At 43.3% G+C, this 26,103-nt stretch overlaps 2 protein-coding genes across 4 annotated transcripts in view; one reads left to right on the top strand and one right to left on the bottom strand.

The window, feature by feature from the left end:
* Positions 1-3,072: 3,072 nt before the first annotated feature.
* LDAF1 (lipid droplet assembly factor 1) lies at positions 3,073-16,676 on the bottom strand. 3 transcript variants are annotated; one of them, XM_083711902.1, is made up of 5 exons: positions 16,561-16,676; positions 10,918-11,056; positions 9,316-9,484; positions 6,971-7,109; positions 3,073-4,116 (listed from the first exon to the last, which is right to left on the bottom strand). In XM_083711902.1, the coding sequence occupies exons 2-5, from the start codon at positions 10,987-10,989 to the stop codon at positions 4,020-4,022; spliced, it is 477 nt and encodes a 158-aa protein (XP_083568028.1). In that variant the 5' UTR covers positions 10,990-11,056; positions 16,561-16,676; the 3' UTR covers positions 3,073-4,019. The 3 variants fall into 3 exon arrangements, with proteins under 3 accessions (XP_083568028.1, XP_083568029.1, XP_083568027.1); XM_083711903.1 differs by lacking the exon at positions 16,561-16,676 and adding an exon at positions 14,707-14,729; XM_083711901.1 differs by lacking the exon at positions 16,561-16,676 and adding an exon at positions 14,393-14,635.
* DNAH3 (dynein axonemal heavy chain 3) overlaps positions 14,790-26,103 on the top strand; it is a 99,353-nt gene continuing 88,039 nt past the window's right edge. The window contains exons 1-4 of the mRNA XM_083711191.1: positions 14,790-15,129; positions 17,510-17,649; positions 21,366-21,467; positions 23,427-23,643. Coding sequence (XP_083567317.1) covers positions 17,617-17,649; positions 21,366-21,467; positions 23,427-23,643 — 352 coding nt within the window. The 5' untranslated portion in view covers positions 14,790-15,129; positions 17,510-17,616. The remainder of the gene's footprint in view (positions 15,130-17,509; positions 17,650-21,365; positions 21,468-23,426; positions 23,644-26,103) is intronic.

The following is a 26,103-nucleotide window of genomic DNA, read 5'->3' as shown; positions in this document are numbered from 1 at the left end:
CTTCTTTGCCCTTCAAATCTTTAAGAGTTGGTTTATTTTGTTGTTCAGAGAATAACCCTCTCCACGGGAATTTCTACCATTAGAATTAACATATGGATGGAAAAGGGAAGAGGGAAAACAGATTCTCCCTCTCTATTCGCTTGCAAAATTACAAAGCAACTCAAGTCCTGGTTAATTTAGTTCCTTGACAAAGGAGGAAAGCAATTAGGCTTTATCAATATTTCCATTACACGTTCCCAAGTCTGTTTCCCCAGGCAGACTTTTATTTCTTTCCTTCTCTCTCTCTGTTTAGTACAGGCATGGGGAACATTTGGTCCTCCAGATGTGGCTGAGCTGCCGCTCCCAACAGCTCAGCAACCAGGACCAAGGATGCAATTCAGCTACATGTGGAAGGCCAAAGGTTCTCCACTCCTGATTCAGGGCTTCACAGTACAGCCACTGAAAAGCAGCCAGCTGCTCTAAAGCGGGATGTTGGAAGTCTTATCTCTGGCCTCAGTTGTACAGTGTAGTTGAGAGGGAACCTGAGGGCCATCTAGTCCAAGCCCCTGCAACGCAGAAAATCTGCCCACAGCATGTCATGCTACTGTAACTGTGTTTTATAAGTTGCTGCTTTTTTAGGTTACAGCTGCCCCAGGAGGGCTTTTTTTTACCTTGAAAAGTGGTCTCAACATATTTTTAATGAAGCAATTTATCTGCTCTGTTTGTTGCTGTTATGAAATTGGATTTTTTTATGCATGCTGTGTGTGTGTGCGAGCACATGGCTCTGGATTTTTAATTTAAGTTACTTGCATGATTGTTTACAAATTGATTTTAGCCTGCCACCCCAGTAGAGGCTGGTCCATAAGGGCAAACCTCAATCTGTCCTCAGGCAGCTCCCACCTGCCTGTTTACTGACAGCTGGTCTAGTGGGCGACCTTTGCTGTTAGTGCCCACCCTCCTTAGTCTTAGTGTTGCCCTTGTAGAACTGAGCAGGGATGAGGATGGGGGCATAACTAGAATGAGTTGGCCCTGACTGTCATTGGCTCCTGCGGTGCCTAGTGTTGGCTTCCTTGCCACCAGCCCTAACAGTCCCAAAGGGTACAAGCCACCATGGTGCTTGGGGGTTACTTTATTCTATGGAACTCACTGTGGTCTAAACCACAGAGCCTAGGGCTTGCCGATCAGAAGGTTGGCGGTTTGAATCCCCACGATGGGGTGAGCTCCCGTTGCTCGGTCCCTGCTCCTGCCAACCCAGCAGTTTGAAAGCACGTCAAAGTGCAAGTAGATAAATAGGTACCGCTCCGGCGGGAAGGTAAACGGCATTTCCATGCGCTGCTCTGGTTTCACCAGAAGTGGCTTAGTCATGCTGGCCACATGATCTGGAAAAACTCTGCGGACAAATGTCGGCTCCCTCAGCCAGTAAAGCAAGATGAGCACCACAACCCCAGAGTTGTTCGCGACTGGTCTTAACTGTCAGGGGTCCTTTACCTTTTTAGCAACCAAGATGGAGAATACATCTCAAGCAAGGAAGCGCAATTCTGCTTCCTACATTTGAAGAAATGTAAGGAAGGGGGGTTGTTCTCCAATGCCATTCATTTCCAGTCCAGGGGTAATTTGAAGAACGTATAAAAACACAAAAGCTATCCTATGCTAGATCAGGCCACTGGGACATTGGTACTGTTTGGATTGGCAGCTTTGCTACGTCCCAGTTAAGAGGCTTTTTGAAGCCCACCTGGACTTTTTAAATTGGATTGGTGAGCATCTGCATGCAAAAGCTAAAGGCTATGCTCTTGTCACTAAGCCGTGGAACCTCCCAAGGCCTCTTTTGGGGACAGAAGCAGTTCCAGGGGGATCAGCATTCCTCCTGGAGATCCTAACGAGGCAGCTAGGAGCAAGCATCCTGTGCTTTATGTAACGCTGCTGCTTTTTAACAGAGGACTCTAGCTCACCTTTTCAACCAGGGAAGGCAGCCAGAGCAGCCAATTAGTGGCAAACTCTTTCACTATCCTTCAGCAAATGTGTTTAGATCAATGCAAAGGAAATAGAGGGGCCTTAAATATTATGTATCAATTTAGTATGCTCCAGAGTTCGAAACTCCAGGGAGCCATCCATCAAAGGTGTTATAAAGACTCCATTTCAATAGGATTTCAGAAGCAACAGTGTGTAAAGTCTATAAAAGAGATACAATCACAAGAGTTGGAAGGGACCAAGAGGGTCATCTAGTCCAATCCTCTGCAATGCAGGAATCCTTTGCCCAAGATGGGGCTTCAACCCACAACCCTGAGATTAAGAATCTCATGCTCTACAAACCTGAGCTATCCCAGGTGCACAGTGTCAGAGCTTTGTGAGCTGGTACCCACAGATCTCAATATTTAGTGTAGGGCTGACCCACCCAACTGCTCTGAATGTCACTGGACACTTCTGCCCTAAGGGAGAACTGCACTGGCATACAAGTCACCTGACACCTCAGGGACACCTTCTCAAAAATGTCAGGGGTCCTTTAGCTGTGATCCCTGCATTGCAAAGGGTTGGACCATTTGACCCTCAGGGTCCCTTCCAACTCTACAATTAAATACGGTACTTCTAAATATGACCCCACCCATATATTCAGTATAAACGAATGCATGGATGCTCTCTTCTGCACTACCCTTCCCATCTGAAACATGATCAGTAGCTAAATGAGAGTGCATTCTCAGCAGCAGCACCAAGGCAATGGATTCTCTTTTGATGAAGGTTCATTATTAGTTCAAGCCAGTCTGGCTGTCTACTGGGAGGTTTCAAACTCTTTTTGTCCCCATCTGTGTCTCAAAAGACATCCCGAGTCTGTGCAACTCCTACTGTCTAGAAACATGATGCCGCTACTTCTGTTGCCCTATGGACTGGGTGGTTTTTGTTGCGACCACAATTGCAAAAAGCTGTGGCAGTGGCAAGTGCCACTGGGTCCTTGGTAGAAGAGGTCTGGGTTTGGACCAAACACGCAGATCAAATATGGGTTTTAGCTGGTTATTAAGGGTCTCTTTCTCATATATGTACACACTCACATTCACTGGTGGTGCAAATGGAACCAAAAATACAAAGGCAAACAGAGACAAGTTGGATAAACAAGTAGGTGTTTAGTGGCAAAGTATGTCTTACAATGGCATTACCAGTTAGGCAAGACAGGAACGGTGTTGCTATTATTAAAAAAAAATGTTTGAGCAGGCATGAAAACACCTGGTCTGAAATACATTAATTTTGAAACACTCACATAAAATAAGGCACAATGCGTTACTGTCAGGTATTCTGCTAAGCCCCAAACCTCTGGAAAACATGAGAAAGACCAAACTAGAAGCATATCACTTCTGAATAATTTAAAACACAACAAACGTGCTCAAGCTGTTAAAAAACAAAACCCACACTCATAGAGAGATACACCCTTTAACTACTTGTTTTCCACCTGTATCTTTGACAAGGTACTAGCTCAATTATCACAATGAGTGTTGTAAGATTTTTTTAAAGGCTTGAATGTCTTTTTCCACATTCAAAAAAGTACTACTACCAGCACTGTTGAATTTTACTTCCTGTTAGAAGAATTTCATGCTCCAAGTTGAACAAGCTGTAAGACCAGCAGTACTCCCTCTCACACAAAATATCCACTGACCTACATGGGAGATAAACATGGAAGAAGAGAATGGGACCCTGTTCTATAGTGGCTGAGTTGTCCAGCACATGACAACACATTTAATGATGGTTCAGTCATTATAATGACAACCAGAAGGAAAACTGGTCTCCAGGTTCCACAAACAATAAACCATTCTGACAGGTAAACATTTCAAGAATGTAACAGTTCTTTCAAAACTCTACATTTTTTAAGTGCTACTGAAGGATGCAATTCCAAGTACCAATCCAATTTATTCACTGTTCTTATCACTACTATCCCAGAAACCAAGACTTGAGTATTCTGACAGGCAAGTAGTCATGAAAATGTAACAATTCCTTCAAAAATCTGCATTTTTTTAAAAAGTGCTGCTCTTGGAAGTGTTTGGAAGCACCAGTCAAATTTATTCAGTCTTCTTATTAGCATCATCTTGGTCTAAGGCAGGAGGGTTGCTGGGCAGAAACCTGCTTCCATTAGCTATTTCTTTCTTTGACAGACTGCTGTGGGAGAGAGAAGAGGGGGGAAAACAACACTTCAGATTTCTGATTTCATGGCTCACACAAATCCAAGTACCATAGGTTAGCATGCCTATTATTCAGAATTTCCAGAACAATTCTCATTATTGTCTCTCCTTATTCTCAATTATTGTCTCTCCCACTGATCTTCAAAACGCTTTTCAATAGAGGACAATGTCACCTATTTTGGCTTCGAGAGAGGGATGACGATGCCGTTTTAGCAGTATCATTTTGAAAAGTAGTTTCAACTGTAGGTATGATTCCCTATTTGTGTGGCATGATTGCCTTAGGCTTCATAAGGAGCAGCATCCTTGTCAAGAGAGATGGCTCTGCAGCAATGACCATGACAGCAGAATGTATGTTCTTAGTAGGCTAAAGGCAAAGCACAAAGTAGAAACAGATTAATAAGGAGCACTGGGGTACATCTGACACGTAATTCAGCTCAGGAGTTCTGGTGCTTAACGTTGGTCAAACCAAAGGTTCAGATCTTGACATGGCAGCTGCACTGAGTATTGCAACTGGTGACATACATATGTAGTTTTTTTACTGTCAATTAAAGCAGTGTACAGCCTCGGCCCAGTATACATGAAGGAGCATCTCCACCCCCACTGATCAGCCCAGACACTGAGGTTCAGCTCTGAGGGCCTTCTGGCGGTTCACTCACTGCAAGAAATGAGGTTACAGGGAACCAGGCAGAAGGCCTTCTCGCTAGTGGCGCCTGCCCTGTGGAATACCCTTCCATCAGATATCAAGGAAATAAACAACTATCTGACTTCTAAAAGACATCTGAAGGCAGCTCTGTTTAGGGTAGTTTTTAATGTTTGATGTTTCATCATGTTTTTAATATTCTGTTGGCAGCTGCCTAAAGTGGCTGGGGTGGGCGGAGTATAATTCATTTATTTATTTATTTTTACTATTACTATTACTACTATTCTATTCTCCTCTCTGCTGCAAGAGCAAATGCAATCCTAAACAGCTTAGCAGTAACAAAAGCAGGCTGATGGTGGCACTATAATGTAACCCCTTACATAGTGCTTCTTTGTTAGCTGTGTACTGAGTGCAAGATTGCAATCCCATTTTTAAAAAGATACAGCATGCAACCTTGTCTAAAGGCTCCTACCAAGCCTTCAGAACCTCTGACTAGGCCCTTACAGAAGTTACTATCTCCTTACAATCATTCTGACTCACTTTTGACTACATTCTTAGTTATGTGGAAGAACAGAAGGCTAAATACTGTTCTGTGGACTTAACTGAAGCAAGGTAGGAGACCCATCACTCTCTCCTGCAGAAGGAACTGAGGGACGTACTGCTTCTGAATGCTACAGTGCATCCTGATAGCCCTATCCTCCATGAATATGTCTAAACCTCTTTTCAATTCCATCCAAGCTTCCAGCTGAGCTTTAGTAGCATGGAACAGCCTGCAGTGTGCTTTATGTTCATGCTCATGCTGTTACGTGCGTGCGCATTAGTTACACACACTTAAGAGATTTCACTTCTAGAGACCTAGGATTGAGGGGCTGAAGCCTGCAGACTAATGTCTTTGAAAAGGCACCCCAAGAGGGAAAATACAGATAATGATTTATCAGGGGTCTGTACCTGGGGCGTTTCTGGAAAACAGGGACAGCTAGAGTGTACGTATGATTAGCGCAAGATGGGAATTACTATATGCAGAAAGATTATGTCAGACCATTGCTTCATTGAGTGCAGTACTGTCTATTCAAACCAGTAGTGACTACTCAAGGTCTTTTAGAGGTGTGTCAAAGCACTGTTGCCTGAAATTGCTTAAGAGCATCATTGTTCAACTGGAACTCTGTACATGCCTGGGAATTAAGTGTTTAGTTTGGCTCTGCTCTGAGCATGATGCTGGTACAAGGAATCAGAGGAAGCAGTGGTAGCTGAAGTAACTTATAGAAGGGGAAGCTCCAGAGGTCCCCACCAAATAGCATGACTATAGTAACTGGTCTACAGGAGAGATTCCTTGCAACAGTGGACGTGAGGAATGATGATATGCGCAAGCTAACCATTCCCCAGTATCTCTACCATATTGAATGCAATCAATTAGCATTAATAAGCAATAATTAATTGTGCTTGCTCAAACCTCGCTCCTTGTATTTGAGTCCCCCCCCCCCCCCGGTGCATTCAGGTATCCACTGCTTTCTGTCAAGCTCCCTACTGCTCACTTACATGCCACACAGGGGTTTTTTTCCAGCTATCTCCATATCATTAATAGAAAATATTTCAACTTATGGTCCAGGCAATGTTAGTTTGGGTAGCCTATGTAATTTATAACAATGAACCAGCTTGCTATTCTGTCTTTCTGAACCAGGGCTTCAAGCTGCAAATCCTTTTTTATTGCTGTCCGCCATTTTATGAAAATGAACATCATATTCACATAGATTGGCATTTGTTGTTCCTTGCCAATTTCCCCAAATAAACAAGGCAACAGTGGCATTCCTAAGGTAATTGTGTCTACTGCAATGGCATCTATGGAGCAAGGGTTGCTTTCGTGAACATGCATGCCAGGTACAGATTCATACACAAGCAGATCTGGTAATAGCATTACTTATACATGGGCAGGGTGCGCAACATACAAATGACACACAAAAAAGGTAAGATGGGGGCCATGGGAGAGCTCATTTACACTTCCTCCACACATAATGAGTTTAAATTAAGTACCCCCAGGCTAGGGCTGGCACAGTCATGAGGCAAGGTGAGGCGACCACCCACAGCAAAGTCTGTCTGAAAATAAATGCCTCCCGCCCTAACAAAATTATAATTGCTATTACAGTACAGTAGATCAGAAACACAATTCCTCATGATAGGGTCTGTGGACACTTACTCTGGAGTGGGCCAGTAGCTGAGCAGAGTAGTAAGAGACATGTAACAAACACTGAGCACTCCAGACACCGCCAGTGATAGCATGCCCAATCCGCCAAGCACACACAGCAGGGTGAGTCCTCCCAACGAGATTACAAAACCTGCAAAGAACAAAAAGCAGTTTGTTCTTTCCCTCTCTTTTTTTCTTTTTAAAGTTGAATAACAAACATGACTAATCAAAAATTTAAGACTATTACAAAATCAAGACCGCAACTAACTGAACAAAATCATAAACAAAAATTCCAGTAGGCTTCTATGTGCATATAATTTCCCCATAATGCAGATTTACAGTATTTCAATTCAGAAAAAGAGAAAACAAATACAGAGGGATTTTCCTTTTATTGTAAAATATCTTTATAAGTTATAAAGTTTCACCAGTCCTTCACAAACGAGTTTCTATGTTTATTTCCTTTAGCTGATTCTCAGTTTACATGTACATTTCTCTATTAGGGCTATCTGCCAAATCCTTTTCCACCAAGCTGTTAAATTAACTCCTTTAAGATCCTTCTTAAAAGTGGCAGTAGTCATATATGCAGTTACCAGTTAAGTATCCTGTCGGGGGTTATCTCTCAAGTCCATATCATCATCTGAAACTAAATTTTGTAGAGCAAGCTCTGGGGTTTTTATTAAGAAGATTGTTGAGTAATTTTATCCATTTCATTGATAGTTTGATCCCAGAACACTGATATCTCCACACATGTCGATCACATATATTTATATCTATGCTTATGGCTTTATAGGGTGGACTAATTAGTTCTACATGTTCTACAAGAGTAGCCTACAAGACAACATAATGCCCAACTGCTCATCTAGTAAACTGGGATGACTTCTCTTTTCTTGACTGCTGGAGAGGGGCCTCTTGCCAGGTCTAAAGCAGTATCAGAGGTCCTATTTATTGACTACCAGGTGCACCTTTCATTCGGGAACGAGGTGAAGGAAGTAATTATTATCTCTGAATGGGGGGGGTGATTTAAAAAGCCAGTACATGTAGCTCCACTTCTTATGTAGCACAGGTACGTTGCTGTCCTCACATATCCTAATGGGAGGGAGGTTTGCCAGTACCGTGTGTACCCAGCTACAGAAGAACCTGTTTTTGGCACCTTGTTCATCTAACCTGACACAGAAAATGCTACAAGCCACAATGGCTATGTTCTACTCCCACTGCTGGAGACAGTATGCCTCTGAATACCAGATTCTGTGTACTGCAGGTGGGGAGTGTGCTGTTGCATTCAGGTTCAGCTTGCAGGCTTCCCATGGCTGCCCACTTGGTCACGGTGAGAACAGAGTGGTGGCCCAGATGGCTACAAGGCCTGATCCAGCCAGATGGTTCTTATGTTTCCATGCGTTCTGTGGACCGTGAGCTGGGTGACCCTATCTTAAAAACTACAGAGGAGGAAAGTCATATACAGTGGTACCTCAGGTTACATATGCTCCAGGTTACAGACTCTGCCACCCAGAAATAGTACCTCGGGTTAAGAACTTTGCTTCAGAATGAGAACGGAGAGTGTGCTCCGGCGGCGCGGCAGCAGCAGGAGGCCCCATTAGCTAAAGTGGTGCTTCAGGTTAAGAACAGTTTCAGGTTAAGAACGGACCTCCGGAACGAATTAAGTACTTAACCCAAGGTACCACTGTAGAAACACTTACCTCTGAGGATAAGAATAAGCCAAGGTTCCAGAAGCATCTTGGCAATATAATTATCTTCCCAGAAATAAGATTCTGTGCTTCAGTAAGAAGATTTTAAACATGGCACAGTGTTCAAGTCAGCACTTCCAAGATATATAGATTTCATGTGGGAAGGGATTTCCCAAAACACAAATCATCAGTAATATGCAGGCATGTTGAAGTATGTTTGACAGTGGAACAGAATCCCCCAGAAGATGGTGGACTCTCCTTCATGGGAGGTTTTTAAACAAGAGGTTGGATAGCTATCTGCCAGGGATTCTTTAGCTGTGTGATTCCTGTGTTACAGAGGGTTGGACTAGGTGACTTGGGGTCCCTTCCAACTCTACAATTATATGTTTAGGGAAGTTTTTAATGTATTGTGTTTTTAATATTCAGTTGGGAGCCGCCCAGAGTGGCTGGGGAAACCCAGCCAGATGGGCAGGGTATAAATAATAATAATCTGTCATTGCCTTCTCTAGCTGGCAGTGGCCACCCAGAATTTCAGACGGGGACATTTTCAGCCCTACCTGAAGACTGAAACACACTTTCTGCATGCAAAGCATGTGGTCTAACACTGAGCCATAACTAGTCCCTGGGTGGAATTCCACCAGCGTACAGCATAAAAACAACAACAAAACAGAATACCTTCCATGACAATCACTCCAATGCAGGCAATTACAGTTGTGGCAACAACAAAAACCAGAAAGAACGCAACTGGAATTGCAGATGCTGCAATGAAGACCAACATTGACAGGGCAACGAAAGGATGGTCATCTAAGTACTGGCCAACTCGGGAGTTCATAAAAGCAACAACCTGCAACATAAAGTGAAAAAAGAATAAAGATTTAAATATCCTAAGCAAATTAACAAACAAACAATTCTGGGAAGTGAAGTTACTTCAAGAAGAAATCACTTACTTAGCAATATTATTAGACAAATCTTCTCATGCTATGAATATTACCATATTTTTCTGTGTATAAGACTATGGTTGTTTTTTTTAACCAAAAAATTAGGTTTAAAATTGGGGCTCGTCTTATACACGGGTAGTGCTAAGAGTTGTTTTCTTAATTTGGAGTCCCCCAAAATAGGGGGCGTCTTATGGGGGCATCTTATACACGGGAAAATACGGTAGTCTGTCTAGAACAGCCTTGCCCAATCTGGTGCCCTCCCCAAATTCCCAGCTAGCTCAGTAATGCTAGATGGGGCTGGTGGGAATTGTAGTCCAAAACATGTGGAAGCCAACATTAAGGTAGGCTGGTGTAAAATGCTTTTCCTACATGCCTTATTTAACTGAAAGCTTGACAAGTTCTATCCTGCATGCAATTGAAGACATTCTCCTTTGATGTGCCTCGGTGCAGAAAGATGGCTATTGTTCTGTGTTTTGTTTTTTGTAAAAAGCTGGTGAGGGTTGTGCAAACACAGGAGCTAAAACTAGAACTGGAGATTTAATTTGCAGGTTTCTTCTGAAGGTGAAAACAGGAAAGAGGAGTAGTTCAGAGGTCAGCGTTCTCACTCTACAGCAGCAGCAGGTTTTAATAATGCATTAGGCCTATCCTTTTAGTATGATGACACTGGTCACCCCCAGAACCTGCATCTTGCATCAAGCACAAAGGGGTGGGGAACCCTTTAAAAAGAAGGTATTAGGTGGCAAATCCATTTAGAACAAGGCTCTTGACCAATTTTGTGAAGGTGAAACCTTGTTTGTATAGGAGAATTGAAGTCACAATGTCTTAGAGCAAAGGCTAGTGGAGGTTTCTGAGCTACAGAACGCAGGAAAAAATAATCTTATCTGATTAAAAGCTGGTGGAGAGCCCTTTCTGTTGTCTTCTGTACCACGTATACCAGGATGCCCTCCACAAGAAATTTCCATTCCACTTTGCCTCCACTTAGTTTTTGGCTTCCTTTTCTTCAACAAATTATCAGCATCCCACACATACCAAGCATGCTTAGTTCTCACGCTGCTGCTGCCCAACCCAACCCCATTATGATATTCTGTACTACTGGAATCCTTGGGCGTGTCGGTGTGGCTTTCCCAAAACAGTCTCATGGGCCAAATGGCGAGACTTGGTGAGACAAGTTTGGCCCACAGGCCAGAGGTTCCCAATCCATGTACTTATCCAACACTCTAACCATTATACCAACTGGCTCAAAATCACTTTTAAAAAATCTGTAGTGCAATTGTAATTGAGACAACCCCCAAAAGACAAGAAAAAGTATCATAACAGAATGACAAAATTCATAACTCACATGTGGGTTGCTATGAACAGTTTCCATGACTGAGTGCCACCCTTTCTGGAGTTCTTTCATCTCTTTAGACATGATGCCGCTTTTAGGTCAAATATTGAATCGTGCTATAAATAAATCAGTGCATTTTTAAGCACCAAATCTTAAGAAAGAAAGAGAGGAAATGAATTATTATTTTTCTAATTATACTCTTTTCATACCAAGTGCCTAATATTTGCTAGCACTCAGAAACATTTTCTGATAGGCAGGTCAATAGAAACATTACAAAGGTTGTGGAACATCTTGGGTTAAACTTATGTGTGCACATATTTTGAGCTTAAAGTGGAAAGTGAAGTACACTGGGTATTGTTGACTATTTGTTGCTGCATTGTTTGGCATTTCAAATAAATAAAGGTAAAGGTAAAGGGACCTCTGACCGTTAAGTCCAGTCGCAGACAACTCTGGGGTTGCGGTGCTCATCTCGCTTTACTGGCTGAGGGAGCTGGCATTTTGTCTGCAGACAGCTTCCAGGTCATGTGGCCAGCATGACTAAGCCGCTTCTGGCGAAACCAGAGCAGCGCACGGAAACGCCGTTTACCTTCCCGCCGGAGCGGTCCTATTTATCTACTTGCACTTTGATGCGCTATTGAACTGCTAGGTTGGCAGGAGCAGGGACCGAACAATAGGAGCTCACCCCAGCACGGGGATTCGAACCGCCAACCTTCTGATCGGCAAGCCCTAGGCTCTGTGGTTTAGACCACAGTGCCACCCGCGTCCCTTCAAATAAATAGTTATACACTAAGAAACTCCTAACTATAAAGGTAGGTTTTAATCTGAAAATACTGTATTTAAACTAAATCTTGGAATAAGAGGAGGCCCATAAAGCTTAAATACAGCTGGTCCTCTTAATTCATAATGATTCTTCCTTTATTTGGTAATAAATACACCTATAAACTTATACCATCCATGGAACAATAATTTGTGATCAATAGTCAGTCTTGTTTTATTTGTATGAAGGGCTGTCATGTAGGAGTTTTCAGTGTGTCATCTTCCAGATTGACCAAACAAAGCAAAAGGGAGGAGGAGAGAATGGAGAGGCACTGGAAATCCACCCTTAGCATAATAACAGTAGTAATAATGTACAATATGTTTAATCAGAAGTAAGTCTCATTTTGGCACCAATCATACTTCTGGCTCCAGTACTGAAAAGGTCATTTTCTTTGTAACTCTATGTTGCACCTCCCACTAGGGAAGGCACCTGAGGAAGAGCCTCAACAAAAGATCTTATTTATTACATATACAGTGGTACCTCGGTTTAAGAGCAGCCCTGTTTATGAACTATTCGGTACGCGAACTCTGCAAAACCAGAAGTAGTGTTCTGGTTAGCGAACTTTACCTCGGTCTAAGAAGGGAAGCTGAACGATGGAAGGGCACCAGCAGCAGGAGGCTTCATTAGGGAAAGCGCGCCTCGGTTTAAGAATGGCTTTGGTTTAAGAATGGACTTCTGGAACGGATTAAGTTCATAAACCAAGGCACCACTGTATTTAAATGCAACTTAACACTAAGGCAGTCTCTAAGCAGTTCACAAAACACAATATGCATACATAACAAACAAATGGAACAAGGCAATTTTAAAAAATAACATCCCCCAAAGTGAAACTATAGTAGCATAGTTTTCAAAACAACTTAAACTATCTCTCTTCAGCCTCTTTCTTGCCAAAGCACATCCTGACTCAGCCTGAATACACATGATACATGTAAGGCACATTTAAAGCATATGACTTCCCCCAGGAACTGCAGTTTACCCATCACAGAACTACAATTCTCAGCACCCTTAACAAACTACACCTTCCAGGATTATTGGGGGAGACAACATGTGCTTTAAATGTATGGCATGTACACAGCCTCACACAATACAACACTGACTCAAATAACACATCACACTCAAATTCTGTCCTGCATGTACACAAATCAAACAATACCTATTACTATTTATTAAATTTCTATACTGTCCTTTACTGTCCTGATCACAGGACAATTTACAACATAAAAACACAAAAAATATAATATAGTAACAAACAAAAACAGTACCCAACCCCTGCTTGCTATGGCGTGAGTCAGATTTTAGCTGGAGCCGACAATACACACAATTCATTTTCAGCATTGTAATCCTGTTTTTTAAAAAGCACCTAAACATTCTGTTAGTGCACCTGTAACCTAGGTTTACGGGGCCATACGGCAAATAGTTTTTATATCTGTTTCTAACACTGGGCCTGGCTCATCCATTCTACTTGCACCCCTCTTTTCTGCTTGCAATCATTTCAGTATCTCCCTCTCTGTCCCCAAACTACTATCACCAGTTGCTCCTTCCACTCTTTCAAAAATGCACCACAACGACATCAGGAGACGCTTAACAACACCTTAAGTTTGAGGAAAGGAATCTGGAAAGAGGCACTCCTTCAGGTATTTGCATGCCAAGCCCTGTTGAGGGCTTTAAAGGTTAAGTCCTAGCATGGCAAACTTCTCATATCAAAAGTTACTGGCTGAGTTGCCCCAGCAAATTACACTGTCCATCTGTTGTGTCCATTCACTCTGCAGTAAGCCTCTCCCTTCGCTGATCCACACGCCAAGGCTGTACAGTATTTGTTTTGCTGGATAGTAATAAAGTATAGTAAACAAAAAAAATTAAAATAAACAAATGCAGCCATACTTTTCTGATAATAAACCATCACAGGTAAAAATATCCTGTGCAGTTGGGGGGGGGCAGGCTGCACACTACACAAAGCTCTGGTGACACATTCACCTAAATCCCTAGTCTTCAACAGGTGGGTCGGGACCTACGAGTGGATCACGGTCTGATCCAAGGTGGGTTGCAAGCAGGAGCACTTCCACCATGCTAACATATGGCAAAAGATTACCAAATGGGTCCCGGTGGCCAAATGCACGTTCGGGTTAAAGTGGGTGGGGTGGGGTGGGGGGTGTCCTGGGTCCGAAATGGTTGAAGACGAGGAACCTAAAAATGTGGTGACAAAGGCGCACAGAGATTTAAGCTGAGGAAGGTTAAAAGCCGACACCTGAAAAGTTAAACGACCTAAAAGGTTTAAAAGAGCAACAAAATCGGGGCTCCACAGTGGCGGGCGAGATAGGACAAGCACTGCAGCATATGATGAGCATCCCGTTCCCATCCGATGGTCAGGGTGAAATATTTGGGGGGGGGGGGAGAGAAAGAAACCACGCTGCCCTGTTGAATCTCCGCCTGCTCGCTTTCCCACAAACGCCGAGCACGGAGTTGGGTGGGTGCGATATTCGGGGGAGCTGCCCCTGTTGAATCTCTTCTCCAAGGCCATGAAGTCACCAGAGTCCCTTTCTTGTCTGCCACCCCCACACTAGAACTAACCCGATGGGGTTAGGAGAAGGCCTCGCTTTCTTTCCTCCACCGAGGTTGAGGCCTCCGGAGGCCAGCAAGCGGCCCAACGACTTCCCTTCCCGGACCTCCTACCTCAGCCCGGCTCGAGCGCCGCAGCGGCCCTCCCGCCTCATTCTCTCTCCCGCGGGCGTCGCTCCTCGCGCGGATGAACCGCCGCGCCGCGCCCTGAGGAGGCCGGGCCCGCCTCTCCCGTCAGGGCCTACAAAGCAGCAGCAGCAGCGCCCGGCGAAGGGGAGCGGGCGGTCCTCGTGCCCGCCTCAGCCTGGCTCCTCTCCCTGCCGGGCCGAGCGAGCGCCAAGCTCCCCTCTCTCGCCCTCGTCCACGGGCGCTTCCTTCCCGCCGCCTCGAGGCAACCGATAAAATATACCCACACACAACTCACACACCCCCAGTCGGTATTCTAGCAAGGTGCTTTTCTGTGAGGGGGAAAAATGTATATATTAGAGGGAGGGATAACCTTTTTTTTTAATATATAAACGTGCGCGCGCTTGTAGAACTGGTAAATTTATTTTTAACGGCAGTTTGTAAGGCCACAGGGCAAGGCACGGTTAATATACGGTACTTTTTGAAAGCCAACGGAAGCTGGGGAAACGCCTCACGCGCTTTAAGGAAATTACTGTATTTAGCAAAGGAGGATTCCATCGTGAAGTCCCCGTCTAAAACAGGAATCACTGGCAAGCAACCCGATTCGTAAGAGACCAGTGTACACGTGCACGTGTGCATATAGATATATCTTCCACAAGTACGGTATATCTGTATATGTGAACACTTTGCATGCCCCTACAATCGGCTCTAAGCGGTTTGCAAAGGTACAAAGAACAAAAATCAAAAGGGAAAATCTGACTTCAGTTAAAGTGGGGGGATAAAAAGGAAAAGGATTCAGTAGGCTTTGGAAGTGCGTATGTGTATATATGTGTGTACGCACATATGTATATATGCATCATCATCAATTCATCATTTTTTATTTGTATGCTGCCTTTCCACAGTTAAAAAACAATGCTCAAGGCGACTTACAGCATAACAAGATTTACATAATTACAAAAGTCATAAACAATAAATAAACCACATCAAAAAAATACACAACCAGATGGGAAACAATTTCCACATAAATCAAAATCTAAAACAAAGAATACAGCATTAATATCACAGTTTAAAATGACATAGGTAAAAAATAACAGCAATTTAAACAAAAAACAAAAACAAAACTGAGCCTTCTCTGCCCAGCAGTGGCAGCAGTCCTTTATAGCCCCCCCCCCCCAGGTTAGGTGTTGAGTGGCAGGACTGGGGCCCTCAGGCGCTGAGCAGTACCCTTTATATACACATAAATTGTGATAGAATATGCACATTAGGTTGACCGCTTATGTGTCGTGCCCAAAGAGGAAGTGCATCTACAAAAATGGAATAGATTTGCAAAAAAAAAAATGCATATTCTAATTCATATGTATTTAATAATAATGAAAATTTAAATAGACATACAACACATCTCACTCTAATAGAGAAGGCTGTGCCCAGGTGAGTCTGCCCAGGTGTGGCTAGCTTTTGACCATGGGCAACATCAAGGGACCCCAGCCTCTATTTAGGGCTTTTAAATATTTAAACCAGATTTGGATTCCGTTCAAATACAGGGCACCTTCAAATCAGACTGTCCTTCAAATAGAGGACAAACCAGCTAAAAGCATTTATAAGCAATCACATACCCCCACAGTTATGACTTCCATGGTTGTCATGGGCAGTATCAGCCATCAAATGTCTGGGCAAACAGGAATGTTTTTTAAATTCTTCCTGAAAACTAGCAATGAGGAAAACAGGCACACCTCACCAAGGAGGGAATCGCAACCAAGAAAGCCCTGTCATTCATCAGTGCCAACTGGGCAGCAGACAGAGGTGGTGGCACTGACAACCTCCCCTGCCAATTAATTGTAGAACCCAAGATGACTGATAATTGGAGTCACTTCTTTCAGGTACTTGGGTCAAAAGCCATTTAGGGCTAGTTTTATAAGCTAGGACTGCTGACACCTTGAACTGGTCTTGGTAGCACAGTTCCAGCCAATGCAGAACTATCGGGACTGGTGACACATGGTTGCATCAGGCTGTTCTACTTATCAGTCAAGCAGCAATCTTCTGCATTAGCAGAATTTGCACAACTAAATATTTCCCCATCTTAAAGTGTTAAGATTCCCTGCCATCCCGTTGATTCAACTCTCCTCTCAGCTCTACATTGAGTTGATAATTCATCCTACCACATCAATGGGACTTTCAGTTGTAGCTGTCCTTCACAAACAGCAGCTGAAAGAGATCAGGACTAGAAAAAGCTGCTGTTCCAGCCAACTGGGTAGATGGGGGGGGGGTGAGCTGGAAGAGAAGGGAAGGGAGAGAGGAGTCATTCTACGTTGCCTAGTGACAATAATGCTGTCACCTTGGCTACCCAGACTGAGAAGTGAAAGTGTTATAGAAGTTCTTTTTGAGGTTCAAGCAGCCACCAGGCACAGAGACAGGTAACTAGGGCAACAACAGGTAGAAGTAGACCCACTCCCCATTCCCTAATCCCTTAATGTGCACTCAGTAAGGGTGTTGGGAAGGGCAGAACAGGCCAGGGTTCATTTTGCTTTCTCATAATCACTCTGGGATTGCATGAATGTCCAGCTCCCTTCTCTAAAAGTGTGTGAACTTGCCCTGTTTCCAACTATTCCACAAAAGGTGCCCGGGGGAGGGGGAGAGTTGGGATCAGATTTGATAGGAGAATTAAAACACTCAGCAGGAAGGAGAAGTGGCAAGAAGTTGGAAGAAGAAAAGGAGCTTGGAGAGAAAGCGAGCAAGTTTTTATTATTATTTTAAAAAATAACAAGCCAAGAGCAGAGATGACAAAATGGCATAGAGTGAGAAGTACAGATCAGGTGGACATTCAGAGTTCTGGTGGTGTTAAAAGTGACAAGTGGTAAAAATTTTGAGCAGGGGAGGACTGAAGGACTCTCTGGAACTTCTGCCAAGAAAAATCAGCACCAGGATAAATCATTACTAGGATAGAAGGCATAGATTTGGCAAGCTTAGGTAGAACAAAGATGGAAGACTCCTTTATTTCCAGCTGGTGGCTTGAAAGGATGTTGGGAAAATATACTTAGAATAACAGCCCCATAGGATTTTGAATTGAATATGAATCCTGAAACGATTCCCTAATCTCTGTGTTTCTAGGTGCTTAGAGAAAAGCGTCAGCTAACAATTTATTGTAGGAAAGATACACATCTCACAAGTACTTTTGAAGCAATCCAAAAGCAGCTGGAGCCAAATACACGTTCATAATGAATCCAGGAGAAGCTGCCAAGATTACAAGGGTAAGTGTATGTGATTTGACTGTGTTTGGACCTTGGGATGAAGGCAGTAAACTGAAAGAGATTTGAAAATCTTGTGTGAAGGCCCTCCTTTTCTTGTTAGGAGTACTTAATTATTCTTAATACTGAATTCGGAATTCAGATGCTTTGTGGGATTAAATATTGATGAGAGTTCCCTCCTTTTGCGAAGTATGTTGCTGTCAGGTGTAATAAGCTGGAAAGTATTAGTTTAGGGAATAGGCTTAACCAGTGTGCATGTCTGGAAGAAACAGCTTCAAAAGGATTAGTTTTTAGTATCATCTGTCTCTGCATATTGATTAGCTCCTGCTTAAACACTTTGGCTTGTCTAGCTTTTAAATGAAAGCATGGGACTGAAGCAAGAGGAACTAAGAGTTGGGTACCAGAGATTGGTAAAAGACCTTTCTCTTCCTGAGACCCTGGAATGCTGCTGTCAATCCTAGAATCACAGAGGTGGAAGGAACCTCAGTGGCCATCTAGCCCAACCATTGCTAAAGGAGGTAGCCATCCAGACTCTACCTAATGAAGGAGAGTCCACCCCTTGCTAGGCAGTGTACTCCACTTCTGGGCAGGTTGTATACTGTCAAAAAATTCTTCCTAAGGGTAGACAGTACCGGGCAAAATATAAGACAGTTTTCCATGTGCAAATGGATTGCACTGTTTTAGATTTCCATTGGGATCTCAGATGATCCTTTGCACATCCTTAATAACAGTAGTAATAATAACCCTCCCCACTGGAAACTAGCGCATCAGGGCATGGACCCAAGGAATGGTCTGAATGGATGTGATGCGGCTGCCTTGTTGGATTTCATGTGGTTTCTCTTTAAGCTGGTTTTATATTTTGGGGTTGCTTTTTAGTGTTTTTATCATTGCGATGTTGGTGCTGTAAACTGAACTGGTAGCACAGCTGGTGTAGAGTGGTTTAGAAACTGAATGAATAAATTTCTTAAATGTAACCTGCCTTGAGTTCCATGGTGGATGAAAGATGGAATATATAAATCATAATGGTTTCTTTCCAACAAAACATTAAAATACAATAGTCCTTCAGATATTAAAAGTTTCCCTAAACAGGGTTCCCTACATATTGAACTTGTGGTGGTGACTTGGTAAATTTGATGAGCAGTAGAATCAACACAGGAAAGAAGAAAATACTTCTTCACAGAGCACATAATTAATTTGTGGATAATTAACAGCCCCAGGATGTGTGGATGGCTGCTGATTAGATGGATTTAAAATGGGATTAGACAAGTTTATGGGGAACTGTCAGTGGCTGTAATAATTAAACGGAACCTCTATATTCTAAGGAAGCTTCATCAGAGGCAGCGTATCTTGAAATGTCAGTTGCTACAGAATGCTACAGAAAAGCAGCTAAGGAAGGCAGTTGCATTCATGCCCAGCTTGAGAGCTTCCAGCAAGATGAGCCTTTGGTCTGATCCCTCAGGAGTCCCCCCCCCCCCCATGCAAAGAGCTTCCTTTTTACAAATGTGTGAATAAAAATTCAGTCATAAGAGCCCACTTCTGCACTCCGAAGTGATAGAGTTGTTTATAACCTTGGTAAGAATTTTACCCGAGTATGTGTGACAATCGTACACAGAGCTTTTTTAGAATACCAATTAGTACTGTTCAAATTGAAAAATATGAGCACCACAAGCAGCTTGTCTTTTGTTTTGTTTTTTTAAATAAGAATTTTTATTAAGTTTTCCATTTTAACAATCCCATCAAATCACAATAAATATTCCAAATTATACAAATACATATCATAAAGTCCAAATATTTTGCCAAATTATAAATTTTTGTTGGGGGTTCCCATGCTTCAAGTTCAGTGGGGTCCAATCACCTCATATTTCTACTGCTTTAAGTGTCCACTAGTCCCTTCTTTAAATCTTCTTGTTATTATCCTTCTTCTTTCATAGCCTCTGAGTTGTTTCCACAGGCAAGCTGAAATGAGCAATATTATGCTTCTGTGTGAACTTTGTATGACTCTCCTTCCCTCCCCCCAGCCGGTAAATCTTTTATTTGCAGTATATCCTCACGAGCTGGTATTTACGCCGAATCCATCCAAAAGTCCTTCTTGTCTCGGGTGGCAGACGCCATCTTTTCTCAGTTCCGATGAAATAGAATCTAGGCATTTGCTCATTAATTTTCTCAGACAGGTTGCTCCAAACATTAGTCTTTCCAGGGGAGGTTTGCCAAATCGAAATTGAGATACAGATATAATAACAAAGTAAGGGTTCACCTCCCTATGACTATTAATCTCTGCAACACAGTCTGTCTCATAATGGCGGATCCCGATTAAATAGTGCCTCACAAGAGTGTCTTTTATCTTCTTCCAAATATTTAAAAAAACAAAGGATTTAGTTAATATTATTATTTCCACACAGTTTATATTTTCTAATCTCACTTGCTATGAGTAGTATAGATGGATCTTCTGGGGGAGGGGTGGTTAGGTAGTATCGTAGTAGGAAAAGAAAAAGTTTTATCCCCGCCTCCTTTCTGTTCCGTTTCAACATACCGGCTTAGATGTTTTTCTTTGATGTTATCTTTCTTCCAATCCGTCACTCTTGGCATCTCAGTGGCTGGCTTAATTAGCAGATAAAATACCCTTTCTTCGCTCGAAGCATGTCCATAAATCTTATATCCAATCTTTTATCTTAAGAAATGGAACTTGGAGTGCTCATAGAGACAGCATCCACGAGATCCGAGCTCGCTCGAGGGCTTTCCATCCAGTGCCCCCACCCCTCCTTCTTTTCGAACTCGGGGGTGGTTTATGGGCAGCCGCGGATGAGACTGCATCTTCCCTTCCACCGGGAAGAACCCTGGGAGGCTGATTACTCCCATCTCAGCCTCTTAATTACCTTGTGTGAGCTGGAGAGATGGTATTGTCGGGCATCTTCCATGGCGCCCCTAGCGGAGCCCCGCTTGTCTTTTGTGTTTAATTATGTCCACCATTCAATTATGATATATACATAATTCAGGATTTCACACGTGTTTTGCTACTGATGTGTCATACACAACTCCTAGGCAGCAGTGCAAAAAAGGCTTATGCCTGCATCTGTACAGTGGAGACTGGTCCATTAGGGCAAATGGGGCATTGCCCTGCCAACCTCCATCTGCCCTCAGCTAGCTTCCACCTGCCTGCCTTTTTTCTTAAAATCCCTCCAGAAGGTGGCTCTGACTGTCAGCCTCCTTGCCCTTAGTCTCAGTGTTGCTCTTGTAGAATTCAGAAGGGGGGAGAGTAGAGACAAAACCAGAATTAGTTGGCTCTATCTATCATTGGCTGTAGCTCAAACAGCCTCCTACATTTGACCTCTATGACTTCTGCTCTACCAACTTCAATGGCCACCAACCTCCACTTATTTCAGTTGAGGAAACTGCCAGCTAGCACAACTGCTATTTTCCTTCTCCACCCCACTCCATTTCCAAAAGAGCAGTCCTGACTGTTGGCTCCCCCCCTCTTTAGTCTCAGCATTGCCCCCTGTAGAACTCGGGAAGGAGGAGGACAAATTTGTTGGCTCTGTCATTGGGTCTTCTTGAGCCTATCATTAGCCCTGGTTTCACCTACTTACTGTTGGCTTCCCTGCCTTCTGCTTACCAATCCCAATGGTCCCCATCCACCACTGCATCTAGATGGGCTTTGTATATCTGTCTAGTCCTATAGGCTTTCTTAACACATTACTTTTTTCCTTTTTAATGATTCCTAGGAACAGAATGATTCCATCTATAATATGAGCCATGCCAAACAAATACCAGAGTTGCCACCTTTGCCAGGTTTGGCTGCAGAAGACCCCTCTGAACTGTATCAGGTATGTATACTTATACTCCCCACTGGGTTACATCTATTAAGGCACCATCAGGCACTGCTTATGGGAGATGAGTGGTACTCTGGGAAGGCAGGTTCTTTGTGTTGCAAGTCAGGGTTCCAGATCCTAGAGAAGAAATATTCTTAATAAAGCATGGTTTCATTGTTCTTCATAAAGCACGGCTACAAGTGATTGGTTCCAAATGAAATGTGCTTTATGAGGATGTGCATCAAACAGTTACATTTCACAAGAAACAACAGAATAGTTATCCATTGTGAATAACGTCGTATGTACATGGATTCAAACAGTTGTGGTGGCAGTACACTGGAGCCAGAGTAACATCAACCTAGATAGCAGATGAACTAATGGGACTAGGAATGCTTCTTCTAATAACCATGGTTGAGTCATAGTAAAGAGAGGAAGGGAAGAAGTTTCTCTTGGATGCCTCTTTGCAATGGTTTTGTGTGTGCCTGCCTGACGTGTGGGCTAAAGTCTGGGCAAGCATAGACAAGCCATTCCACAGTGGGGCATTGTGATTTTGCTGGCTGCCCTCTGACCTGTCTTACAAACTTTGGCCATAGTATATAATAACTGATGTGTATTTGTAGAATCCACTGGCCTAGTAATGTGTGAGCTGTACGCAATCAGTCTGTTAGCAGGCTGTGCATTGGGTTTGTTGCATGCAGTATTGGGTGCAGAGGAGCTTGGGCAAAATGCTACAGTGGGCCCCCTCCTTCGCACTCTCAACATTGCCCTTTCACTGGTCTGTGATACTGGAAGTGTCCAATGGAAGCTAGCCCTGTAGGGCAGATGAGGCACTTCCCCACCAAGCTCAATATGTTCTCAGCCAACCCCCTCCTGCCAACACTGGATTTAAGGCAGCCCAGGTGGTTCCATCCACAGGGTGCTGAACCAAGAGGGCGCAAAATAACAAAAACAATAATAAACATATATTTGTATGGTTACGTACTGAGAAGAAGAAAAAGAACTGTACCAAAAGGAATTATTGTGAAAATAAGAAATATTTAGGGGGTGTTAAGTATAATTGTTTAACTGTACATTGAAATGGAAAATAACTCTGTATATGTCTGTATGTGTACTGCTAAAAACAGCATGGTTTGGAAAGTTCCATTGAGCTAAAACAAAAGCTCTCAGAGAGCTTGACAGGTGCTGATGAACTGAGAATGTATCTTTGCTAGCTCCCACAAGGTGTTTAAGTTGGATCACATGAGATATTCATGTGTCCATTTTGGGGGTGTGACTTAGGTGTTTGTTCTGAGTCACTAGAGAAGAAAGGATGTGCAAATGGTTCTCTCTAGGAACACAGACTCAAGTTAATGGAGACTGTGTTGGAGAGACAGAGCTTTGATTTCAGCTCTGAATGAAGTTATTTCATATTTCTAAGATGTTCTACCTGTGCAGGGATCAGCACATGACATTATGTGATTATCTGGATGTAACATTATTTGTTTCATGTTTGTTTTGAAGCAATTTCTGTTAGTAAAGCTTTTGAACCATATTTTTGGAGTGGACAATTTTTATTTCAGTTTTTATTCATTCTATTGCTTCTGAATGTGCAATATTAATAACCACAATAGGGGGCACCAAATTTTGTCCTCAGGTTGCCATATTACCTAATTCCGTCCCTGCACCTGCCTACCTTTTTATTTACAACTAGTCCAGCGAGTAGCACTGATTGTCAGTCTCATTGTCTCAGTGGTGCTCTTGTACAATTCAGCAGGGAAGATAATAGGAGCAAAAGCAGAAATAGTTAGCTTCATCTACCGTTGACTCTAGCTCAATTAGCCATTTGATATGGCACCCCCTTCCCGACTTCTGCCCTACCCAATCCCAATGGGCACCAGCCTCCACTGTCATTACCTTATATCAGTTAAAGAAATTGCCAGCTAGCACAACAGAATATAAACTGTTATTTTTCCTCCCCATCCCACTCCATTTCAGATGATCCAAAATAGCAGCTTTTACCCTTCTCTGATGCAAAGAGCATCCTGGACTTTGGCAGCTCCCTTTAAAGAGCAGCGTCATTTCCGGAGCCCCAGCAACTCCATTGCCAATAATTACACCCTCACTGCACAGAACTTGAAGATGAAAGATCTGCGTAAGATAGTTTCACCTTTAAAGGCAAGAAAGCCAGCTGGGACCACAAGACATTCTCCACGTATCCTATGTGTTTGTGTCTCTTGTCCTTGTGTTTCTTGTCAAATGCTTGTTTATCTTCCTGTCTTTTTGTCTGGCAAGACTGCTCTGTATGTGTTGGCTCAGCCTTTGTTCTCCCCTCAAGCTTACTATTATTATTATTATTATTATTATTATTATTTAAACTTTTATATCACCCTTCATTTGAAGATCCCAGGGCGGTTCACAACAGAAAAATATAAAATGAAAATCCAAAATACATACCGAAACTGATAACCTCCCTCCCACAAACACATTTAAAAAGCCATAGAGTGTTAATCAGCTGAACACTTGGTTGAAGAGAAACATTTTTGCCTGGTGCCTAATGATATGGATTGAGGGCGCCAGGCAAGCTTCTCTGTGAAGAGCATTCCACAAACACTGCCAAAGGCTGCCTATGCACCATATACTGTATTTAAACCATATCCCCCCCCTCAAAGAATTCTGGGAACTGTAGTTTACCCCTCACAGAGCTACAGTTCCCAGCACCCTTAAGCTACTGTTCCCAGGATGATTTGGGGTGGAGAATGTGCTTTAAATACACTTTAAATGTATGGTGTGTATGTAGCAAAACTCTACCGCAATAGATGACATCACTACTCCTGCTTTGAAATAAAGTATGGCTACTGGGCACTGCACTCTGCTGTGTTGCTGTTCCGCCACAGCACTGGTGCTAGCAGTGCTTTGCACATCCAGCTATTGGCGGTGCCATCAGGGAGAAGTCTATGAGCATTCCCTTAGCAAAGTGCTCCAATGTGTTTGGGGAACACTGGTGCACTCAGATCCTTCTTATAAGCTTCCCATAAGCATCTGGTTGGCCACTATGAGAACAAGATGCTGGACTTGATGGGCCATTGGCCTGATCCAGTGTGGCTCTTCTTATGTTTTCCATGCCCTTTCCCTTCTTGCTGAGCCTTCGGCTGTGGGGTTTTCATGGCTTCAGTAGCCAAGCACCTATGAGTAAGCAATTTAAGTTTCCCAAAGTACCCCAATCATTCTGGGAAATTTAAAACTGCAGCTCAGACTTTTGAGTCAGGGAGCCCAGGCTGGTTTATGCCCTATTACCTTGTCGATCAGAAGGTCGGCGGTTTGAATCCCCGCGACGGGGTGAGCACCCGTTGTTCGGTCCCAGCTCCTGCCCACCCAGCAGTTCGAAAGCACATCAAAGTGCAAGTAGATAAATAGGTACCGCTCCAGCGGGAAGGTAAATGGCGTTTCTGTGCGCTGCTCTGGTTCACCAGAAGTGGCTTAGTCATGCTGACCACATGACCCAGAAGCTGTACGCCGGCTCCCTCGGCCAATAAAGTGAGATGAGTGCCGCAAGCCCAGAGTCGGCCATGACTGGACCTAATGGTCAGGGGTCCCTTTACCTTTTACCATCCAGGCAGGTGTCCAAGGGTGCTGGGTACTGATGGGCCTGGGTAGTGTGGTGGGTAACAGAAATAAAAGGGACATCTTCCTTCTCTTACCAATGACTGCTGATATTCTGTAACTCTTCTAGCAATTGCAAGGTCTGCAAACATTCTTTGACATAAAAGCAATTTGGAGATTGCTGTCAGACAAACAGCTTGTTATGCTGGGAGTCTCATGCTTATTTCCCCCATTATTTTAAAAATAAAAACACTAAATGCATCTGTGCTATCCGTTCAGTGAGAGGAAGAAGTGAATGACAGCAAGGGCTACTTGCATTTGATCTGGAAAGTTGCAGTGATTGAGGCTTTTTACCCCTTTCCTCTATGCCATTTTCTTCACCTAAATTGCGCCACCCCCAGCTGCTATTTCCTAGTGGTGTGGGGAATTGCAGGTATAATAGAAGCTCCTGTATTTCCCTGCTGAGCAAGTAGTACCTTTCTGTGTGCCGTGAAACCTGCTGACCATCTTTAGCTGCTTTTAGCACACAAACACCAGTCTCAATTTAGTGGATGCTTGTCCATTAGGGTGAATGGGGCACTTCTCTACTCTCAGCCTCCCCCCCCCCCCACCTGCCTGCCTTGTTACTTAAAACTGGTCTAGGGAATGGCTCTTCCTGATATCAGCTCTGGCACCACCTACTGGTGGCCCCCTTGCCTTCCACCCTACCAATCCCAAGGGGTACCAGCCACTACTGGGCTGGTATCAGAAGAAGGTTAGGAAGGGGAGCATATGAGTTTGCTTCACTCCCCTATGTGCCTCTTTTGTTATAAAAAACAGACTCACCAGTCTGCTTTAAAAGCAAATGGATAGTCCTGTGTTTAATAAACAGACGCATGCATATTTTGGCTCTGTTTTGTATATTTCCAGTTTGGTTCCCTTTTCCTTATGTACATATGTCTGTTCTGTTCCCCACTAAGCAATTTTTAAAAAGCCACATTAAAATTAGCAGATTAAAATTTTATGTATTTTGAACTGTTCTAGCATTTGCTGCAATGTAAGTACAAAAGTACAAAAGGAAGTACAAAAGCTG

The sequence above is a fragment of the Podarcis gaigeae genome (genome assembly GCF_964106915.1).
Source record: "Podarcis gaigeae genome assembly, chromosome: 14".
Classification (NCBI taxonomy): Eukaryota; Metazoa; Chordata; class Lepidosauria; order Squamata; family Lacertidae; genus Podarcis; species Podarcis gaigeae.
The sequence above is the reverse complement of the archived record's forward strand: the minus strand, read 5'-3'. Positions and strand labels throughout refer to the sequence as shown.